This window comes from Clupea harengus, chromosome 5, assembly GCF_900700415.2.
Source record: "Clupea harengus chromosome 5, Ch_v2.0.2, whole genome shotgun sequence".
Taxonomy (NCBI): Eukaryota; Metazoa; Chordata; class Actinopteri; order Clupeiformes; family Clupeidae; genus Clupea; species Clupea harengus.
The window spans coordinates 8272454-8293700 of NC_045156.1; the positions used below are offsets into that span (position 1 = coordinate 8272454).

The 21247-nt window shown below is 43.4% G+C and overlaps 2 protein-coding genes across 5 annotated transcripts in view; both read left to right on the plus strand.

Annotated features, from left to right (window-relative positions):
* LOC105909818 (sodium-coupled neutral amino acid transporter 3-like) overlaps positions 1-11276 on the plus strand; it is a 49988-nt gene extending 38712 nt beyond the window's left edge. For all 3 annotated transcript variants that reach the window (XM_031567574.2, XM_031567573.2, XM_012838481.3), the window contains 6 exons: positions 951-1030; positions 1716-1816; positions 2976-3100; positions 4497-4641; positions 6276-6379; positions 7278-11276. In XM_031567574.2, coding sequence (XP_031423434.1) covers positions 951-1030; positions 1716-1816; positions 2976-3100; positions 4497-4641; positions 6276-6379; positions 7278-7382 — 660 coding nt within the window. In that variant the 3' untranslated portion in view covers positions 7383-11276. The remainder of the gene's footprint in view (positions 1-950; positions 1031-1715; positions 1817-2975; positions 3101-4496; positions 4642-6275; positions 6380-7277) is intronic.
* A 4102-nt stretch (positions 11277-15378) lies between these two features.
* The window catches only part of LOC105909893 (guanine nucleotide-binding protein G(i) subunit alpha-2-like), an 86144-nt gene continuing 80275 nt past the window's right edge, over positions 15379-21247 (plus strand). The window contains exons 1-2 of one of the 2 annotated variants that reach the window (XM_012838560.3): positions 15379-15781; positions 16135-16278. In XM_012838560.3, coding sequence (XP_012694014.2) covers positions 15763-15781; positions 16135-16278 — 163 coding nt within the window. In that variant the 5' untranslated portion in view covers positions 15379-15762. The remainder of the gene's footprint in view (positions 15782-16134; positions 16279-21247) is intronic. The other variant, XM_012838562.3, reaches the window with a different exon arrangement.

The following is a 21247-nucleotide window of genomic DNA, read 5'->3' on the forward strand; positions in this document are numbered from 1 at the left end:
ACTGAGAATGCTCTGTGTCTGTCTCTGTCCGGTGGTATCTGGATCTCTAGATAGTTAGATTTAATTTCTGAAGTAACATCTGACTCGGAAATTTCACCAATGCAGTGGAGCTGAATGGATAATAATTGTTAGTTTGAAAATGTTTGAAAATTAAACTGCAGCATCTCTTTCCAGAAACTGTCTTGTTAGTCTGGATAATCCAAATCCACAATGAACACAATGTGTGCAGTTTTCACTGGAACTACTTCTATTTCTACTGTCTGCAGTCTGGTCTGTGTGCCCCACCCTCACTGGACAAGCCCCCCCCCCGTCACACATTTAATATGACAGCAGTTTTTCTGCTGATACAACTATGAGTGTGTGTTTCACCAACCTTTACCAGCCATGGAGGTGGATGTTGAAAATAGCAGAATATATTGTGTATGCACTGGTATTGAGAGCTACAGTATGTATAGACTGTAAGAGACATTTACATTGTAATTGTATTGTTCTGGCTCACCGGGCATTTTTTTTGGTCGGCTGGCCAAGTCTGCGGTTACCACATTTACATATTTCCACAGAGGTGATCAAATTAAGATGTCAAAATCTGTCTGGACAGCTGCACTCACACACACAATAGCAGCTCATATTTCTGCATCTCACCACACTGGCCCTGGCCATTTTTCAGTGACCACTTGGCCAAATTTGGTTCTGAAATGGAGGCAGCCGCAGAGCTCCGGAATGAATCCGCCTTGAGTGCTCACAGCGACCGGCAGCTCCAGAACCAGAACCAGAACTAGAACCAGAGGGCCTGAGTGTGGCCCTCAGCCGACAGACACTATTCTAGAGTCTGGGCCTCAGCAGACAGACACCATTTTAGAGTCTGGCCCTCAGCCGACAGACTCCATTCTAGGGTCTGGCCCTCAGCAGACAGACACCATTACAGCTCTCTGTTTTTTCCCCCCTTACAGACAGCCTACACAGTCCCTATCCTGGCATTTGCTTTCGTGTGCCACCCCGAAGTCCTGCCCATCTACACGGAGCTCAAAAAGTAAGTGCCTCCTCCCTGCCCCTGCCCCAGCCCCTCCCCCCACCTCTCCTTTTTTCCCAGAACACCCTGCTGCATTGCACCCCCCACCCCCTCTTTATTTTCCTCTTCCTGCCAAAAGGAGGCAAATGGACAGTGCAGCTCAAAGGCTGCAAGTCCAGCTCCACATCTTACTGCTCATCTGTCACACTGTCACATGACCCTCTCTGACCCTCTCTCCTCCCTGCTGAACTGGGTTTGTCTACTGAACCCTGTAGCCTGCTTTAAGAATCCTGCAGATGTGAGCTCACTTGACCCACGGAGTGGTAAAACACTGATGAGACATAGCAACAGCAGTGAGCACTGATTAAAAAGAAAAGAAGGAAAAAAAAAAGAAGCTTGCCAGAGAGATGTATGTGACTTGACTGGCCAAATAAAAATAGTCCTTAGGCTGAAGCTGGCATTTTATAAGTGTGTTGTTTGTGTGCTTGTGTGTGTGTGTGTGAGAGAGAGAGAGAGAGCTAGTTTCTGTGTGTGAGTTGTTTGTGTGTTTGATGGAGTTGTTGTGTGTGTGTGTGTGTGTGTGTGTGTGTGTGTGTGTGTGTGTGTGTGTGTGAGTGAGTGCGAGCGAGAGAGTGTGTGAGGTAGTTTTGTGCATGGGGAGAACAGGTAGATTTTTCATCACATCACGATATTCTCTTGATTTCAGCCCCACCAAGAAAAAGATGCAGCATGTGTCCAACATCTCCATTGCAGTCATGTACACCATGTACTTCCTGGCTGCTCTGTTTGGATATCTGACCTTCTATGGTGAGGCCTGGCCACACGCCATTACCATCCATCTCAGAACGTTTTTCCTCCGTCTCTCTTTCTCTCTCTCTTTGGTTGTCTCTCTGTAATCATCCTTTACTTTCACCGGGGCCACATTACATTTGCCTCAGTCCCACCAGTGTGCTCATTGACCATTGGCCAAAACTCAGCAGGAAAACAAAACAGAGGTTTTTACAGCAAGTCACCCTTGTTAACCTCTCCTCTTACAGTGAATGGTTATCAGTAAGTGGAGGTGGCTGTGATGTTGATGTTTATAGGAATGTTCTGGAACAGACTTGCTTTCATTTTATAATTGTATTTGGTGTTGAATGGCTAGCTGGGGGTTGTGGTGAAGTCACCGTAATACGGTTCTGATGAAGGGACAAAAGCAATGTAATCATATTAAGCCCTGTCCCAGTTTCCCGCAGTTTGTTTTTGTTAGTGTTTTAGTTTTTTGGGGGGGGAAGGGAGGGGTGCAGTGATCCCAAATGGTGTCACCACTCCCTCTGCTGGCCATTCATTACAGTTACTGAAGCATGTGCTGTGTGCAAAATCAATATCGTGACGCATGATTGGTTAGTGTGAGCCTCTTGCACCAATCACAGATGTCAGTACTGATTTCTCACATGTTTCTCCCTGAATGTGTACTGTGCTGGTGTGGCATGGATTATCTAAACACCTCTTCACAAATCCCAGTGTTTTAATCTACTAGGTCTTAAAAAAAATATAGTGCGCCTATACAGACTGAATGTACCAAAAAGGAAATTTCAAAGCTTCTGCCCAAAAATACATGTGATCTTCTGGGTCAACACTGAAGAGATGTATTTTGTGGTTTGACATTATCAACATATAGGGCTGTAATCAGGCCATCACATCCAGAAATGATCTGATCCAAGGAACTCCAAGGAACATTCTAGATGACATGTCATATCGGCACAAATCCCGAAACAAAGCCCTATTTCTTGGTGTTATCAGTCTGATCTGGTGTGTTGCAGATATCTATGGTTCATCTGTATCAACACAACCAGCACCCTGTGTGTGTCCAAGTCTTGATTCCCTACTCGGTATTGATGTAAATGGACTCCTCTTCTCACCCCCCTCTCTCATTCTCTTTCCTTCTTCTCTCTCTCTCTCTATCTCTCTCTTTCTCACTCACCAGGTGAAGTGGAGCCTGAGCTCCTCCACACCTACAGCAGAATCGACCCGTATGACACTCTCATCCTGTGTGTGCGTCTCGCCGTGCTCACAGCTGTCACGCTCACCGTACCCATAGTGCTCTTCCCGGTTAGTCATCGACCCCCGCCATGTGCTCACACACACACACACGCACACACACACACACACACGCTCACACACACACACACACACACAGACACACACACACACACTCACATGCTCACACACATACACACACACACACGCTCACACACATACACACACACACACACACACACACACACACAAAGACACACACACACACACACACTCACACGCTCACACACATACACACTCACTCACAGGCTCACTCACTCTGTAACACCATTGGTGTGAGCGCTGATCACCCAGGGAGATGGCTCATCGTTCACTGCTGTAGGGGATGGCTCATAGTTGGCCTCTGTTCAAAGGTATCTTGGAAGTTGAACTGATATGAATGCTGGTAAAAGCTCTCATACTTAAGCTAAAGACAGTTATGCTTAATCTTAATGGATCATTCATTGGTGTTGTATTTTCATACTGAGCCTGAAGGCAGCTATTCTTTACTATATTAGATTTAGTGATTTTAGATGAAAAGAAATACACAATTTCCTGTGATTAATTGCAGAATCAACACAAAGGAAGTATATTTAAATTAAAATACTATTTAATGTTTAATAGCATCTTTTAAACTTTGAACACAGATTATCTCCTGTGAACTACACATTTCTAATAAAACCATAAAGGCCATCAAAATTGACTGTCAGCTTGAAAGGCTTATTTGTTATACTGTATGTGTGGCACATAAAATGTGAAGGGACTTTTATTTTGAAATGGGGATCGAGATGACAGAGAAGCATAGAAGAAGAGAGACAGACTTTTTGGGAGTGGGATACTTTTGAGGGAGCTAGCGACTAGGTCAGCTGGTCGGTAGTTAAAACGTGGTGTGCAGCCCGTTGGGTTAGTTGTAAGTTGAAGAGCTCAATAAACTTGCAAGTTCTGTGTCAAGTGTGCGTTGGATGTCCCCAGATATTTTAACCATTATGCTACATGTACACTAACAGAAATAATAACAAAACCTAGGCAGCCGTTAATTGCGTTAATATTTTTAACACGTTAAATATTTCATATTAATTGCTGCGTTCATTTTGACAGCACTAATTATATGATATTATATTATGAAAAGATGAAAGGATTGTGTCAATTCCTTCCAAAGTGGTCAACATATGTCTGTATACAGTACAGTACAATAGTGTGAGACATTATTAAATCCAATTCAACACTGGATATGAAGCTACATCAAGTTTCATAAGTCTTTGAGAATGACCAATTTTTAGTCACCGCACATGTCAGTCATATTTCACGGGATGCATCTATGACTTCATAGCCCAGTGTTCTGCCTGCATGAGCAGCCTCTACATGCTACACAGGGGAAAGCACTTGACTGGTTAGTCAGGTCATGTGACCTCTGCGGCTCTCCCCTCAGGTGCGTCGAGCCATCCAGCAGATGCTCTTCCCCAACAAGACGTTCTGGTGGCCAAGGCACATTGCCATCGCCGCTTGTCTGCTCACCGTCATCAACCTGCTGGTTATCTTCGCCCCCAACATCCTCGGCATCTTTGGGATCATTGGTGAGTATCACTGTCGACCCTGGACAACAACTCAGACTGGAGCACGGCCTCTCTTTTTAGTTGTACCTTCTGAGGGCATCATCAAGGGGTGATCATTAGAGTTTAAACAGCAGTGGAACTGAAAATGCCACCTGTTCTGTAGTATAAACACAAACTGCAGCTTGAATTTTACCGGGGTTTTTTTACCATATTTTTTTTGTTTGTTATATTTTTGTGCTCTGCTGTTTGGCTTCAACTCTCAGTAGGTAAACTCGCTGACCGCTTTGGGGATCTCCACGGTAGCCCCGCGTTCCTACCCTTTGGTACCGCTTGATGCGTGTCGGGGCCCTCAGCTCCCTGTGTGGTTCTGTAGCCAGTATAACCCGATCAACCCCCACTGCAGTTCACACACCTTATAATTTACTTTCATCTTGCCAGTGACTGTTTAATCCAATAAATCCCTTAGGCTTATAAAAGTATACTAACACCAGTAAATGTGTGGAAAAGCTATGTAATCGGTTGAGGAATGCTTTCTATAGAGCGAGTATTTCTTAAGGCCTGGTAAGGTTACACAACCAGTGTCTGGCTTTTTTTGTGGGACATTCGTCTCACTTTTTACATCTTAAACCTCGTGGCCTCATTAGTTTATATCGAATGGCCAGAAAGCACAAGAACACTGACCTTGTCTGTATGCCGGGATGTCGCCTCTTGCTAACCTATGGGAATCATAACTCGCAACTTTTTCATAAGCCACGGAAATACAGAACAGGAGAATAAAATAATCAGCTTAGCACTCGAGCGGGATGGAGATATCAGAGGGAACACACACACACAATACACTTCAGTGTTTTATTGTGAACCCCTCTGTCCAGGCTTATATACAGATTTGGCGGTTCTCGTGTGCATTGTGGCCTAACTGTAGCACCAGGGATGTTAGTGAGTTCGTCTGTTCATGGGGCTAATATGTTGACAGCTAAGAAATGTCACATCGTGGGACTTAAATGTCATATGATTTTGGTCTTTTGTTACTGTGTAAGCTTCGGGTGAGCTACTTGTCCCTGAGCTGGTTCATTATGAATGCTACAGTGTACCGCAAAATGGATTACGTCTCAAATTTAGCAAATTAATCAACTTCTTAAGTGTCCATGAAATGGCGTTTGCTTTCTTTTGGGGGATATCCTTTGGTGAAATCTACATACATAGTAAACGTTAATTCAGTTTTAGTCATGATATCAGAGTCGTCATGGTGACTAAAGGAGAGGCGAGAGGAGACTTATCTAGTGATTCTGGTTAAATTACGTGACATTTCCTGAGCATATCAGAGGTTCAAAACAGGCATGCTCTGGCACCCTGCCTATCGGCAGCAGTACCTCTCATTAACCAGTAGAGGCTCCCGGCTTCACACTATGTATTAAAAGCCTGGTGTAAGGTCTCTTCTATTCTCACTCCCTCTCTCTCTCTTTCTCCCTCTCCTCCCTTCTCTTACATTTTTTTTCTCTTTCTCTTCCTCCTCTCTTTCCCTGTTGTCTTCTCCTCTCGCTCTCTTCACTCCTTCTTTACTCTCTCTCTCCCCTTCTCTCTATCTCTCTCTCTCCTACTCTCTCTCTCTCTCTCCTTCTCTCTCTCTATCTCTCTCCTCCTCTCGCTCTCCACAGGTGCCACGTCTGCCCCCTGCCTCATCTTCATCTTCCCCGCTACCTTCTACATCCGCATCGTGCCCAAAGAAGATGAGCCCATGCGCTCTCCCCCTAAGATCCTGGTATGGTTCTCGCCTGCTCTTCTCTCTGACTGACTCACTGTCCTGCACCTGTTAGGAGAGAGTTATCTAGGTGTGGGCTTCTTCCTGGGGGTAGTGGGAGAGGACAGACAGAGTGTGGCATCCTTAAAGCATTAGACAATGATAAACTGGACACCTGTGTGGGTAGTGGGGTGGGGCAACATTGCCAATAAAAGCAAAAATAGTTAAACAAATGTCAAGTGGTTTTAAAAATGGCTTCCAATGTCACTGCTAGTGGATAATAGAGGGTGATAATTTTGGCGTCTCCAAACAATTACAGTAGGTTATATGAATTAATGAAATAACGTCCATTATTATGTCAGAAGGGATCAAATCCCCTGTCACACTGCCTGCTTATATCACTACCACTCTGTCTGATTATTTTTGCCTCGGTGCAACACATAAAATGCATGCATTTGGATGCATTCAATGCACTTCCTGTTATATCCAGTGAGCAGGGCTATGATATAGGTAATGTATTTCACCCCTCAGTACCTTATAGTAAATGTGCTGTCATAGCTCTGCTGATGGAGTTGGGGACATAATTAGAGGAGATGATTGGATTGAAATGTCAGGCGGCGTGTGTGGAGTAAGGACCAATCATAAATGAGTGTGTGGAGTAAGGACCAATCATAAATGAGACTGGGAGCAGCGGAGCGTGCTAATGCAGCTTTAACCTGAGGAACGGACTCTGTCTTCCCCTCTCATATTCTCATGGGCTCTCTTTTTCTCAGTTTCTCACACACTTTGTCACACTCCCTCATCTCTCTTTCTGTATTCTCTCTCTCTTTTCTTCCTTAGTTTCTCTCTCTCTCTCTCTCTCTCTCTCTCTCTCTCTCTTTCTTTTTCTAACTCTGTTCCACTCTCATTTGTTTTGCAGGCTGTCTGTTTCGCCATCCTTGGTGTCCTGTTCATGACAATGAGCTTGAGTTTTATCATCATCGATTGGACAACAGGGAGCAGCAAGGCCAGCAGTGGTCACTAAGCCCCACCCACCATCACGTGTGTGTGGGGGGGGCGTGTTTTATTTTTATAATTTAATATTTATCTCCTGTGTATCATTTTGAGTCATTACTGTAGAGGATGCACCGTCTCTCTCTCTCTCTCTCTCTCTCTCTCTCTCTCTCTCTCTCTCTCTCTCTCTCTCCATGGAAAGTTGAGGCATGGCCAGTGTACAGCAGGGGCTTTCAGAGGCCTGGATAGTTATTGCAGTTATTCCAAAACGTTTGTTTCTCGTGTCCTTGGCCTCCTCTCAGAGCCACGTCGTCTGTATCCATGTCCGTGCAGGTGCCCTGCCAAAGTAACCCTGCTCCAAAATAAGCAATCGCAACTTTCCAGGAACAAAAAAGGATGGTGCATTCTCTCCCAAAAAAAACAAAAAAACATCTCAAACATCTAAATTCTCAAGCAGGCTTGCTAAAACTAGCCCCATCTCTCATCTCCCATCTCCCATCTCCCATCTCCGTGGCAATCCTCAGTGTTTCTATTGCGTGTCTCTTTGATGTGACCTCTCACCTTCATGAATGCGAAACCACCACAGTCGTCCAGGAAGTGTCTTTGGGAGCGCCGGAGCCTCAAGCGACGGGAGGCTGGATGGGTTTACTTTCAAATCATTCTAGGTACCTGTGGTGCACCGGTCAGCTGTAATAAGTTATTATTATTGTTATTCTCTAGCACATTGTAATACTCTGTGCAATAACTGAAGGCGGGGTTTGGCAATGAAAGCTATCTGACTGATAAGATGTTTCCGTGGCAACACAACCCTTTGCGGTTTTTGTTTGTTTCTTTTTGTCGTCATGATCCACCCCATTGCGTTAGTCACATGTTTTTCCAGACTACCATTTCTGAAATATCCCTGAGGAGTACGATGAACACAGCATGCAGCATACGTTCACACAGTATGCAGAATATAGAGTGTCAAATAGATTTACATGAACCAATGCTCCTCGTTACACTTGATATAGAGTCTGTGCTTGTATCTCATAAAAACCATCAAGGCTCAGTGACATCACAGCTTGTCCTTGCTTTCTATCTACTCTTCTTCCAGGAAAGCGTTTTAGTGTCGGTAACACTTTTTATGGAAGGTTCCGTGTTATTTTAAGAACATCCTCTGGTCTCATTTGTGTGTGTGGGTGTGTGTGTGTGTGTGTGTGTGTGTGTGTGTGTGTGTTAGCTGTTTCCTGTATATCAGTATCTCTATTTGATGTTTGGGTTGAAAACACTTGTAACCTCTGATTCGCGATTGCCGTCATTACATCTCTGTAAACAGGTGCTGTTTGTTTTGTAGTCGGCTGGTTTCGGTGAGTAGTGACCGGTGTTTAAATGGAAAGGCTTGGGGATCTTTTTCCATGGTGGTGGTTGGTGGTGGTGTTATCGTGTTGTTTCTGAGTATTACACAGAAAGTAGTCAGAGATAACCAAAAAAGTATGTAAGTATACAAACAGAAGTATATAGATAAAATATATAAGAGAATTTACAGGGTCCTCTCTTCTCATGCAGAGTTTAAGAAAGATGTATGTAAAAGAACTGTTGTGCTTAGAGACTCAATTCACCTAGAGTTTGAGTTGTGTTCTCGACACTTTTAGCAGCTGCTCTGTGTGTGTGTTTCTGTGTAAGTGTGTATGTGGTATCTGTGTGCATGATGTGTATGTATGTGTGTGTGTGTGTGTGTGTGTGTGTGTGTGTGTGTGTGTGTGTGTGTGTGTGTGTGTGTGTGTGTGCTGGCAGGTATAATTGCAGCACTAGTTTCCAGGTCCACCCACACATCGTGAGGGATTAGGGCGGTTTCTGCTCGTCCAAACTCGACGGGGTAACAAAAAAATCTGTGGGATTAAGTTTTGAGATTGGATTGAATTTTGTTAGGTTTGACCTCATTCAGAAAAGGTCACTGCCTGTCTGTAATGCATGGCTGTGTAGCGGTGATCAGAGACTAGCTATAGCACTTTCATCCTAAAGCACAACAGTTTAGAGCCATTAATCAACTGACAGGGTGAAGAAATTATGATGTGTGAAAATACTCATAGGTTAATACGTTTTGTAGGTATAATTACATGGCATATTGGTTGTTTCGTTTAACTAATCTTTAAGAGAAATGTGGTAATGAAATTCTTAATAAGGCACAAGAAAATTGCTCTAAGAAAATGTTGAATTTGTCGTCTAACATGGTACAAGAATGTTTTTGATTATAACCAGTGCTTTCCGTCCCTTATGTGTGTGCTGCCCCGTGTGAAGCGGCCATTGCCATTTACAGTGTTAACATTGTGGTGTGACCTCCGTCCTCTTCCTCAAAGTACTGGGGAAACTATAAGACTCATTCATTGGATGTCCTGTAAGGATCAGTAAGTGTTATTTTAAAAACGACGAGGAAAAAGAAAATGCAAAAAAAAAAAACTTAAACAAAATGTAGGTGTATTAAAACTGTCCTTTTTAAAAAAAAAATTGTGAGATTTCCAATGGATAGATGGACCATGTGTTTAACTGCATTATTAATCTCGGATCAGATCGAAGGCCTGGAGCAGGAAGTTTGCAGTACACCATATCACCCAGTCCCCCCCCCCTGCTCTAAGCATACAGAGCAAAATTGAATAAAGGAAGTATAAATAAAACTCAATATAGATCATTGCATAGGCTTGTCAATGCCTGAATGGTTCTAAAAATGATCTGAGATCAGTCAACTCATTGTTGTTTTTCTCCATGTTGGATATGTACACGCTACAACACAGAGTTTGGTAATAATACTATAATACTGTTCCTCATATTTTTTATATATTTTAATGTTTTTGGTTTTTCTTTGTTTAAAAAATGGTTTTGAATCACAAAACCTTTTTTCTCCCCTTGGTCATTGATTTAAGACCAAGTGTATGTGCGTGCATGTCAGTATTCAGAGACATGTCAGTCAATATCATTTCCTTCTCGCATTTTCTATGTGCGGTCTACTGCCACCCACCTCTGGTGTGTCATGGTCTCATTCTTGCTGCATTTGTGATGAATGTTGAGGACTTGCCCCTCAGTTTTGATCCTCTTGTTGGAAATAGACCAGACCCACATGATTCATTCATGTTCAACAGACTGGCAGTGGGGGAGAGTAGTCAGCCAAACTCCAGTACGGTCTCTTGGCATAAAGAGTCTTAGCCAAGCTCCAGTACTGTATCCTGGCATAAAGAGTCTTAGCCAAGCTCCAGTACTGTCTCCTGGCAGAAAGAAAACCTGAGCTTGTCTTTTGGTTGACATTGTGAGAGCAAAACTCTAGTTAGTACTTAAAATCACAGTGGCAATTCAACTTAATCTTAATTGTACCGTATCAGATGGCGCAAATTGAACACAGCTGCTCTCATCAAATAATATATAGTATATAGCACCAGACATGGACGATCTGTCACCTGAAAAGAGCACAATGGCCATTTGGCCAAAATAGCATTTGAAAGAAATGGGTAGAGGTGAAGCACAATAGTTACTGTTGATGAGCGCTGGTGGGAGGGGTTTGAAAGTCTGGACAATTTCCAACAAAACCTTTCATGTGTCTGGTAACCAGGTCTTATTAATTTCACTCTTTACCCTTTGTGATTCAGTGAAAATATATATAAAATATATGGGCGAATAACAAACTTGTATGAGTTTTGACTTACGTGGCAGCATTTATAAATAATGTATATAAATGTAAACCCTTTATATTCGATATGCACATCTAGTTTGTACATTGTAAATAGAAGGAGCAGGTTTAGCCAGATATTAAAAAGAAACAAATGTAATAATTTTTAAAGTGCTTTTTAAAAAGCCTTCAATTTATGTCTTTATTTTCTGTTATCTCCAAGCATTGAGTACATTGCTGGCAGTTATTGTACTGTAAACAATGTTGAAATAAAAAAGACGGAAATCATGATATCATGCCTGAATTTCCTTGCCTGTGTAGAACACAATGCACACAAACACCATTCACTCCAGCCGAACCGTGAAATGTAACCGCAAATACAATATGTACATAACTAATTGTAACAAATGGCTACAAACAAATGACTGAACTCGAATACTTACAGAGTGGTGTCACTCCCTTTTAGACACTCTAATTATGAAATTCAAGTACAACTGAAGTGTCTTCTGACTGCTTAATTTAACGGCAGAGACAATTGAACTGACTGAAGAGAAAGAGAAAAAATGCATTGCATGAATCCACTATGACCTTACCTACCTGTCTATGACCCTGTAGCGAAGGGAGAGCGTGGTCACCCCACCCGGACTCGAACCCGGGTCTACAGGGTGCCAAACATGCGCTCTGACCGCCACACCAAAGAGCCCGGCTCAATGGCATGGCAGCCAGAGAGCATATTCAACCGTAGGGACGATCACATCGTCACACTGCCCTCACCTTCGGGAAGCGCACCCATGCGCTTCACGTACACAGATATCCCTCACGCATACACCAATCATGCTTCTCCCATCCAGAGCACCCCACACACACAAGTGCTTCACCCAACCATGGGGTCCTTCACACGGTGCTTCACCCAACCATGGGGTCCTTCACACGGGGTCAACATTCCTGGGGGTCCCTCACACAATGTTCACGGGTGCGCCTCCGACGACCTCACAGCAGGGCATCCCACTTCTGACAACATTTGTAGTGAAGGGAGAGCGTGGTCACCCCACCCGGACTCTAACCCGGGTCTACAGGGTGCCAAACATGCGCTCTGACCGCCACACCAAAGACACCAAATCTGCCACCACCTGCCTGTCCAATCTACAAAGTGATTGCAGTGTGATATTTACATAACCCCTCCTGCACCCCCCCCCCCCCCCCCCCCCCCCCCCCCCCGAGCTCATTGATGAGGAAAAGACATTCAGCCTCTGGTATGGTTTCAGCCTAGTCCATTAAAGCCCTCATCAGCAGCGGAGAGTGGACCGTGACATATGGCCGTCACCAGCGCCACATCAAAAAGAGATTAGCCCTGACCCTGACTTCAGAGGCAGTAAACTATGCTAAGCTTGTTGTGCATGAAAACTATGCTAAGCTTGTTGTGCAGCCCAAAACATATCTGCATCACCAGAATCTACTCATTTAAGACAAAAGGCTGCACTTTGAAACTGCATTGGGCTACACTTATGAATATGTCGGTTAATTAAACTTGTCATCTGGTGGACAAAATTGAGTCATTTTCCTTTCAAATCAGTTGTGCTACCAAGGTTCTTGACCCTGATCATATTCATTATTCAGAAGTACCTACACATCACACTGATGATCATTAAAAAACCAAGACGTAATGTACATCAAATACACCATATAATACATACAGTAGTTGAGGTTGATGAGTACATGATGATGTACGGCCAGCATATTGACAGTCACCAGGCCTCCCTGCAGGCAATATACTTGGCAATACTTAATAGGTCAACACAGACATTATTCACCTGCAGCAGTACCATGACAAGTTGTATGTTTTTAAATGAACAAATATATTTTGTAAAGACTTCAACTATAGTATAGTTTATTGTTATTTAACCATCTATCCATACTGGGCTAACTATCCTGTCTAAAACTGCAGAGTCAGTGAGTCTACAGCAGCAGTGTTAAGTGGAGCTCCTAAGGGAGGAAGGAAGCTGTGAAGTGTGACTGTTTATATAAAAACACATGGTGCTCCTCGCCCACTCATGCCACCAGCGGAGGGCACTCATCTGTTCCCCTTGTCACCGTGGCTTAAATAGATCTCCCAGGTGTCCCCTGCCTACACAGCTATTTAGTCAGGAACTAAAGGTGAGTATTTATAGCCATCTTAGTTGTGGCCTCCATCTTGGAAATGTTTATATATTGCAATATTTGTCGCTGATGTACTCCACAGGTCAAAAGGGATATCTTAATTGATGGAGGTCTCATCCAAATGTTCGAGAAGTTATTTATGAAATCTGGTTTGAAGTTGTGATTATATTGATAAACTCGTTTGTTGTTGTTGTGTGTTTAAAAGTTCACAAATGAGGATGTCACTGATTATTTCAGTTGGATTTATCTTGTGATTAGCCTTGTATACCAAGGAATACAAATAGTCAAGAATATTTAATGTAATTTGTATTATGCCAATTAACAAATTAAAAAGATTCCAGTAAATAAAGTGACTTGTTTGCCATGACCCATGGGAATCAGTGATGTCTTTTTCTTCTACTACATCTTGCCCTTGTAGCATTCACACCACTTCACAATATCTCTCTTCATCTGATATTAAAATAACCTTGAAAGAAAATACAAAAAGTGTGAATTTCCATCAGTCTTGCAACAGATGTTAGATTCAAACATTCTATCATTTAGCATGCAGTACACCATGCCACTGCCATTCCTGCATATAAAATATGTAGGATTGTTTGATGGAACATAAGTCCTTTAAATCCATAAGATCCGTGAGAATATAGTAGATTTCTTAATAATAACCGTCCTAACAGAATTCAACATTGATCTTGTAATGTAAGCTTCAGTCATTCTTCGTTATTATTAATGTGCCTTTAAAAGTCCACCAGAGGGCACTGTTGAGCTTTAACTAAAATGTGCTGCCAACGTTTGAGCACGGGGAAGCAAAGTGTAACCAAAGAGTAGGTTATATAGGCTATTACCAGTAGCATGTGTGACAAGAAGAAGTTTACATAGTATAACTCTTCATACGGATCAGAATTCATCACATCTTAATGGCATCACAAACGTTGAATCTCACTGCCAAATCGGAAGCTCAATAGAATATTTCTAAAAATGTGTCATCAGTAGCCTAGACTACATTTTATGAGCACCATCAATATTGTACGTGGTCCCTTACAAATAAAAAGATAGACAAACTAGCCAATTAAGATTTACATTTGTTTTGTTATGTAAGGAACAACGGCTGCTCAGGTGTCCCTTACCTGAAATGAATGGGTGAAGTAGAGGCGTTATAAGGTCTATGTCATCTACGTTTCTGTTCTATTTGGAACACTAAGAATGTGTTGATGTGAACCCATCTTTTGAAAGTTTTTGTTGCTTAATAAATGAAATTAGGAATGAATGTTTTACAAATATCTGCTTTGAGTCTTTCATAAATTGAATAAGTAGGCTAAGTAGGCTAGCCTAAGTAAGTAAGCTGCCTAATAATTATGGTCTGCATATTTATAACACTGGGCCATTTTGGTAAAGGCAGTAAATAGGCTTATATGAAGATAGAACAGAAATAATTTTGTTGTAGGCCTACTTTTGTAAGGCACTTGGTTTGGCGGGACGTTTTACAGGCATCATTAAGTTATTTGAGGTTTGATAATCACCTTCAGTAGGCTAGCCTATCTATAAAGCCTTATAATCCTCTTTTTAATCTTAATTTAAATGCATATGTATATGTACGCCCTTTTTTTCTTGTTGTTCTCTTTTTACTCATTGTATACCTCATACTTTTGTATATTTTTTATGATAACTGATTTAGTGATCTGATCTGGCGCTGATGTTGCAACGTGCAATGAGTTTCACGTCTTAGTGTAAGTTATTTTGTGTGATGTTTACGTTAGATTAAATAACTGTTGGGCTAATGTCAGGCACATTTGCATAATTTCTCTCCAAAACGTGTGTTTTGACATCTGCCATCTGACATGTGTGAGAAAAAAGGTCTAGCTCATAATTGGAAGTTCTGCGGCATATTAACATGCGTGTGTGACTATTTAGGGAAAAGAAGCACACGAGAATTACCTGATTAACTTGGGCTAAAGGGGCATAGGAATCCAGCTTAGCATGTGAAGAAGTAAAATGTAAAATATCAATGATAAGCCCACAATGTTGCCAATTTCAAAGGTAATGTTACTTTTACTACAGTGTTTCCGTTCATTTTCTTTTTCCACACAAAAACACGGTTATATTATTGTGCTTAGATGGGCTGTGTTGTTTAAGATGTATTTTATATTATGGGAAATAATCACCTTCGCATTCAACTGACAAGCCTACATTTCCCATCAAGCCAAAGAAAGTGGGCGTTGTAGCGGAGGGCTGGCAGTTCGCGAGCCAGAAGCTTACTAAACTGTCCTCAGCTTTTCTAGCGGAGAGGAACTTCGGGTGTGGCGTGGCAGCCCCGAAAATACAGAAATAAATTACAACGAGTTGAAATAAAATAGCTACCTAACGGCGTAAGCTGAAGCGGTTGAAAACGGGGGACTGAACGGTATACCAAGCCCCCGGTAATTCATCCACAGGGTCGTGGAGAGATTTTTCTTGCGGTTTGACATCTGATTTCAACCAGTCGAGTCCTCCACACTGAACTTCGGTAGCCCATTTTGTTGCTGTACCTGCTGCACGCAAGAGGTTGGTCTTGGATATTTGGGGAACTTTTTTGGATTTGTTGATGTGTTTTTAGAAGTATTTTCAGAAGTGTTTTCTTCCCGTGATGACAAACCCAGCAGCTGGTGAGCTCCATTTCGCCCTGGATGAGCCATAATTGCACCACAAGATTTTTTAAATCGTGATACATCTCCGGAATATTAATTGAGTATTCGTTCTGGGATACACCCAGAATAATCTTGGATGTCGGCATAGGTTAGCCAGAGAGCATTACACTTAATCGTTTAAATGACAGCTGACTTTATGTTGGCTAATTTGTGAATTTTGAAGTGGTTTCACTGAAAGAGGAAGTTGCAAGTTTACAGGACGATTAGTCACGGAACAGTGCTTTTGATTTTAAAAGTATTGTACCATTGCCTGACGAATTCAGCCCACAGTGGCCTCACTCCCGTTTCTTCAATCCTATCACAAACATCAGGCGCCCTGAAGCGTGCACTCGGAACCATGGGCTGTACTGTCAGTCAGGAGGACAAGGCAGCCGCCGAAAGATCCAAAACCATTGACAAAAGTCTTCGAGAGGATGGGGAGAAGGCAGCGAAGGAAGTGAAACTGCTGCTCTTGGGTAAGCAAGCCTTCCTTTTTACACGTGCAGTAGCCAACACAGTTTGGTCACCCTTTTCCTATCCCCACGTTCTTAACCACCTTCTGTGCCAGACGTGTGTGAGGTGTAGGGAGGTCGAGGGGAGATGTTGTCCTGTTACTTTTGATTGTGATTGATCATATTACATGCACCACGCACGAAATGAATGAAGCTCTTATGACGTTTGGGTGTCATTGACTCGTTGAAGTAAGGCTGTTCTTTAATGGCCTACTTAAATGATTTCCCTCTCTCATCAATGCTCTTCAACAGTCATGCTCTAACAGTCATTATTGACTATTTCTTGAAGAGCCTCTCCTAAATAATTGTATGTAGGCGTACAGGTGAGTGAATGGTGAGAATCAGGAAGCCTTGAAACGCTTGAAAGAGGCATTAAACATTAAGTTTCTAAAACGCATGACATTCTTAAACTTAACCACGTAGTTTTGCATATAGAACCATAGGCCTGTAGTCACGCCATTTTATGATTAAATCCGCAAAATGTTACAACCTTTCTGAGGTGCTATTCGGTCAACTGCAGGGTTTAGCACCACCTTCTTGAAATGCTAAGTATTTCTCTTATTGCTTACTGTCAAAGCTGTGAAATTCACAGCAGTTTCAAGGCTATTTGTGTAGTGTTGTGTCACCCCATCATATGTTGACACAGCGGAGTAATCTTGGTCAATCCTTTCTGTGCAGCCTCCAGCTGTTTTACCAACCAGTGTCAGCAACATTCCCTAAGCTTCTCTGTCATACGTTATTCCTTAGTTTACCCAATGGCTCTCGTCTTTCTTAATGCTACTGTGAATCATGAGTTTGGGAAATGGTAGGGTACAGTATGGCGATGTGCTCACAGCTGTGATGCAGTCTCACTTTTGTGGTGTCACTGTCACTTACGTGTGGTGTCACTGTCACTGTTGTGTGTACCAACATGGCTGATATATGAATTTCACAAGGCCATTGTTAAAACAGACTGACTAGCGATATAGTAAGCAGCTTTCTCTTTGGTATTATTTTAAAACCCAATTGGTCGGTGTCCATCTCCACTTACAGTGAATCCAGTAGAACATGCCTTAGCCATATGCCTAGGGATTTGAGCCTCGTTCTGCTAGGAGGCTTTTTGCAGCTAGACTAATTCAGCCATTAACCTGGACATGTGGGAAAGCATGGTTGACGGGGCACTGTAGAGACTAGCCACATGCTGGGCAACTCTGTCTCTCTTTGTCTGTCTGACTGAAGTGTTTTGCCTGGGAAACATTTTGACAAGAGTGCTTGTCGCCCTGTTTTGTGTCCCATTGTGGGCAGTGGAAAGAGCAACAGCGTTGCACACACACACACACACACAGACATACACACACAAACACGCACACACAGAGACATACACTTGAACACATACACACACAAAACACACACACACTGCACTTTGGCCTCCATCGTGATGCTGTTTTGACAGAAACATAGAGCTCCTGTTGGGGGAGATCTGAGTAAGCACTGGGGCCAACTAGAAAGCCAGGCCAACTGTGCAGGCCAAGAGTAAATGTTATAACTACATTTTGGCAAAGGATGAACACACACACATACACACACACACACAGCTTTGTATTGTGGGGGACTGTTTTTGGACGCTGTTATGCCCCTGACACAATACAAGGAATTGAAGAGAGGAATTCTCAAAGCGTTCAGTGAACTGCTGCCCACAGTCGAAGGGGCCTGATGATTGTAATCGGCGCTTAATGCACTGTTATGTAAACAATACCTTCACCTAGGTTACGTAAAGACCGCCGCATGATGATGGAGGACAGTCGCCCAAGCCGTAATGGCTCCTGTTCACAGTTACTCATCGCAAATTGAAAAATAATTAGGTTGAGCATGTGTAGTCAAAGCTCCACTGCATCAGTCATGTTTCTTCTCTCCAAGATAATAGAGTAATTACTGGTATCCACTTACGAACTAACAATGCTCCATACACACTCTAATGGGCAGAGTCCTGCTTTGTGTCTGCATCGAGTCTGTGCAGAATGCATGTCTGACTCCAACGCCGCGTGCATGCAGTCTCCTGTAGGTTAGAAAAGTCCTAATACCCCCGACTATGCTGCACGGTTATTTATGTGTACTGGGCATATATCTGATGATGCAAACAACGCGTTCCTCCTTTGATGGCTTCCAGCCGAGTCCGCAGCGCAGAGGTGCGGATTCTTCGCTTGGCCTCGACCAGACTTCAAAGCTCGCCACAGGAAAGGATATCTGCCTGTCGGAGTTCCCCCCTGCAATCGTCAGGCCTGATTCCCAACCACCAGGATGATGAATGCTACGTCTTGCTTCATTGCCTCGTGTCGTGAATCTTGTCTACCCAGCAACGGCCCCCGCAATTGCGTGTCTCCTGCGCTGGCATTTTGTTTTTCTCGCGGCATCAGGGCCGCCATTTCTGGGAACGCGGGGCAGCCAGCGGTCGTATCGGCTTGGCATTTAAAACGCGGCGACTTCAGAGGAAAGCGCTCTCGCCTCTCGGCAAGGGCTGAGTTTGCCCAGTCATTGATTTGGGCTTCAGTACGCCGTGTGACAACGCAAACACAGAACAGGGAGAGCGTGCTCGGCCATGAATGTTGGCCAAGTGCCCTGCGCTGTCAAAGTTGACAGTGTAAACTCTCCGCTGATGCTCTGCTGTGTGCAGCCCTAATTACTTTGTTGTTCGCTGATGTGGTTTGTAATCAGTTAACGAGCGCGCCCTCGGGAGGGAGGGGGGTTGGCGTAGGAGTGATTTTATAAAGCAGATTTCAACCCCTTTAAGCTTTATGCTGATGTGCTTTTGACATAAGACCATTTTCAGTCAAAGAGGAACAGACTGTCAGAACACATTGCAGAACGGTGAAGTGGAGAATGTGACTAGTTGTGTATGCACTTCGAACTTGATCGACCTTTCTTATAGGGAATATATAGAATCTGTGAATAAATAATTGTAAAGGAGAATGCTAATGCTTTTCATCACAGACAGAAGCAGAGGGGTTGCATTTGCTTCATTGCATATGGATGTCAAAGACCCTGTAAGCTTGTGTTCTCACATAACTAATTCCCTGTACATATTGAACATAATGCTGGGTGTCAACTCCACTTCAGGCCTTTTTTTTTTTTTTCTTTGTTTCTTGGCCTACCAGTGTAAAATGTGTCCAGCGAGCCGTGTGGTTCATGGTGAAATAAGTGTGAGGTTTGCTCTGAGGGCCTTTTCCATGTGGCTTGCGAGGAGCCTTGTTAAAGGGCCTTCTGCTACCGTGGAAACCTGGCGCACAGCTGAGAAATCCAAGCGCTTCCTTGTGCCCTCTGAGTGGAGGAGAAACAATAAAAAGATAAAAAAGAGAGAGAGAGAGAGAGGCCTGCAGTTGGTTAGGAACTCTGGAACGGTCTTTCCTACTGCGCTATCCTAAAGCAGACTTTGTGTTGGTCTAGGGGGTGAAATAAGGAAATTATTTTGTTCTGGTGTTTTGTATTTTTTGCATGCATGCACGTATGCACAGTAACACATACCCTCTACCCCATACACTCTCCCTTTCCTCTCTGTCTCTCTCTCACCCCCCTTTTTTTGGTTTGGTGGATGTTTTTGAACTTTGCACTGAGTGTAATCCTCCACAGGGGCTTGTACTCCAGTGAATTCCACCACTCGCACCGTTTATTTGAGTCTGTTTTTCGATTTTTCTAACCGCCCCCTTTTTTCACTTCAGCTGAGATGGAAATTTCCCTTGGCAGTTTCCTCCCTCTGTAGCTCTCTCTCTCTCTCTCTCTCTCTCTCTCTCTCTCCCTCTCTCCCCCTGCCTTTCTGTTTCACTCACTCTTGCTCTCCTCCTCCCTCTCTCACTCACTCTGTCTTTACCTCACTGTATTTTTCTCTCTCTCTCTCTCTCTCTCTCTCTCTCTTTCTTTCGCTCTCTCACTCACTCTGTCTTTACCTCACTGTATCTCTCTCTCTCTCTCTCTCTCTCTCTCTCTCTTTCGCTCTCTCACTCACTCTGTCTTTACCTCACTGTATTTTTCTCTCTCTCTCTCTCGCTCTTTCGCTCGCTCTCTCTCTCTCTCTCTCTCTCTCTCTCCGAACATGGCTCAACATTCCAGTGCCTAAACTGTCCTGCTAAGCTGACTTCACTCCTGTCTCTTCCTAATGCACTCACTCTGGATTTGCAGCGCTGATGTTCTTTTGGGTTTTAGCCCGAGCACTAGAGATCCTGGCATTATTATGTGAATGAATCATATTAAACAAAACAAGGTCAACATGAGGGTTCCACCGGCGCTGTATATTTTATTGATTGTTTTCATCACAAGTGTGTGTGATGAGAGTAATGAAAAGGAGAGATGGATGCACAGGCATCAGAATGAAAGACTCGGATGGCGTAGTTTCCTAGAGACTGGCCCTTGTTATGTGTGTGAGTGAGTGTGCATACATCTGTGTGTGTGTGTGTGTGTGTGTGTGTGTGTGTGTGTGTGTGTGTCTGTCTTAGGGTGTTTTTGTGCTTGCAAGTCTTGGGTGATCATGCTTGACTGAGCCTCAGTCACTGCTGTGACAGGATAGTGACAGAAACTGAACGGTGAAGACTCCACTTCTCTCTGCCTGTTAGAGGCTTCAAGCTGCCTGCCTGTCTGTCTGCCTGCCTGTCTGTCTGTCTGTCTGCCTGCTTGCTGGTCTGCCTGCCTGCCACAGCTGACATGACGAATCTGAGTCCCTCGATGCCCCGCGCAAGTTTTGCTCTTTGTACAACTTGCAAGGGTGAAGAGTGTTGTTGAAGTAATTTGGTAAAACACACTCACATGTGCGTTATACATTATACACCAATCTGTGCACATCGACACACATTCACACACACACACACGCTCTCACGCACACAAAGACTCACACTCACTTAGGCATTCGGGCTATTTGTACTGAGAATTTGAGGTGATTTGCTTGGGAGTGTGGGTGTAATGAAAATGT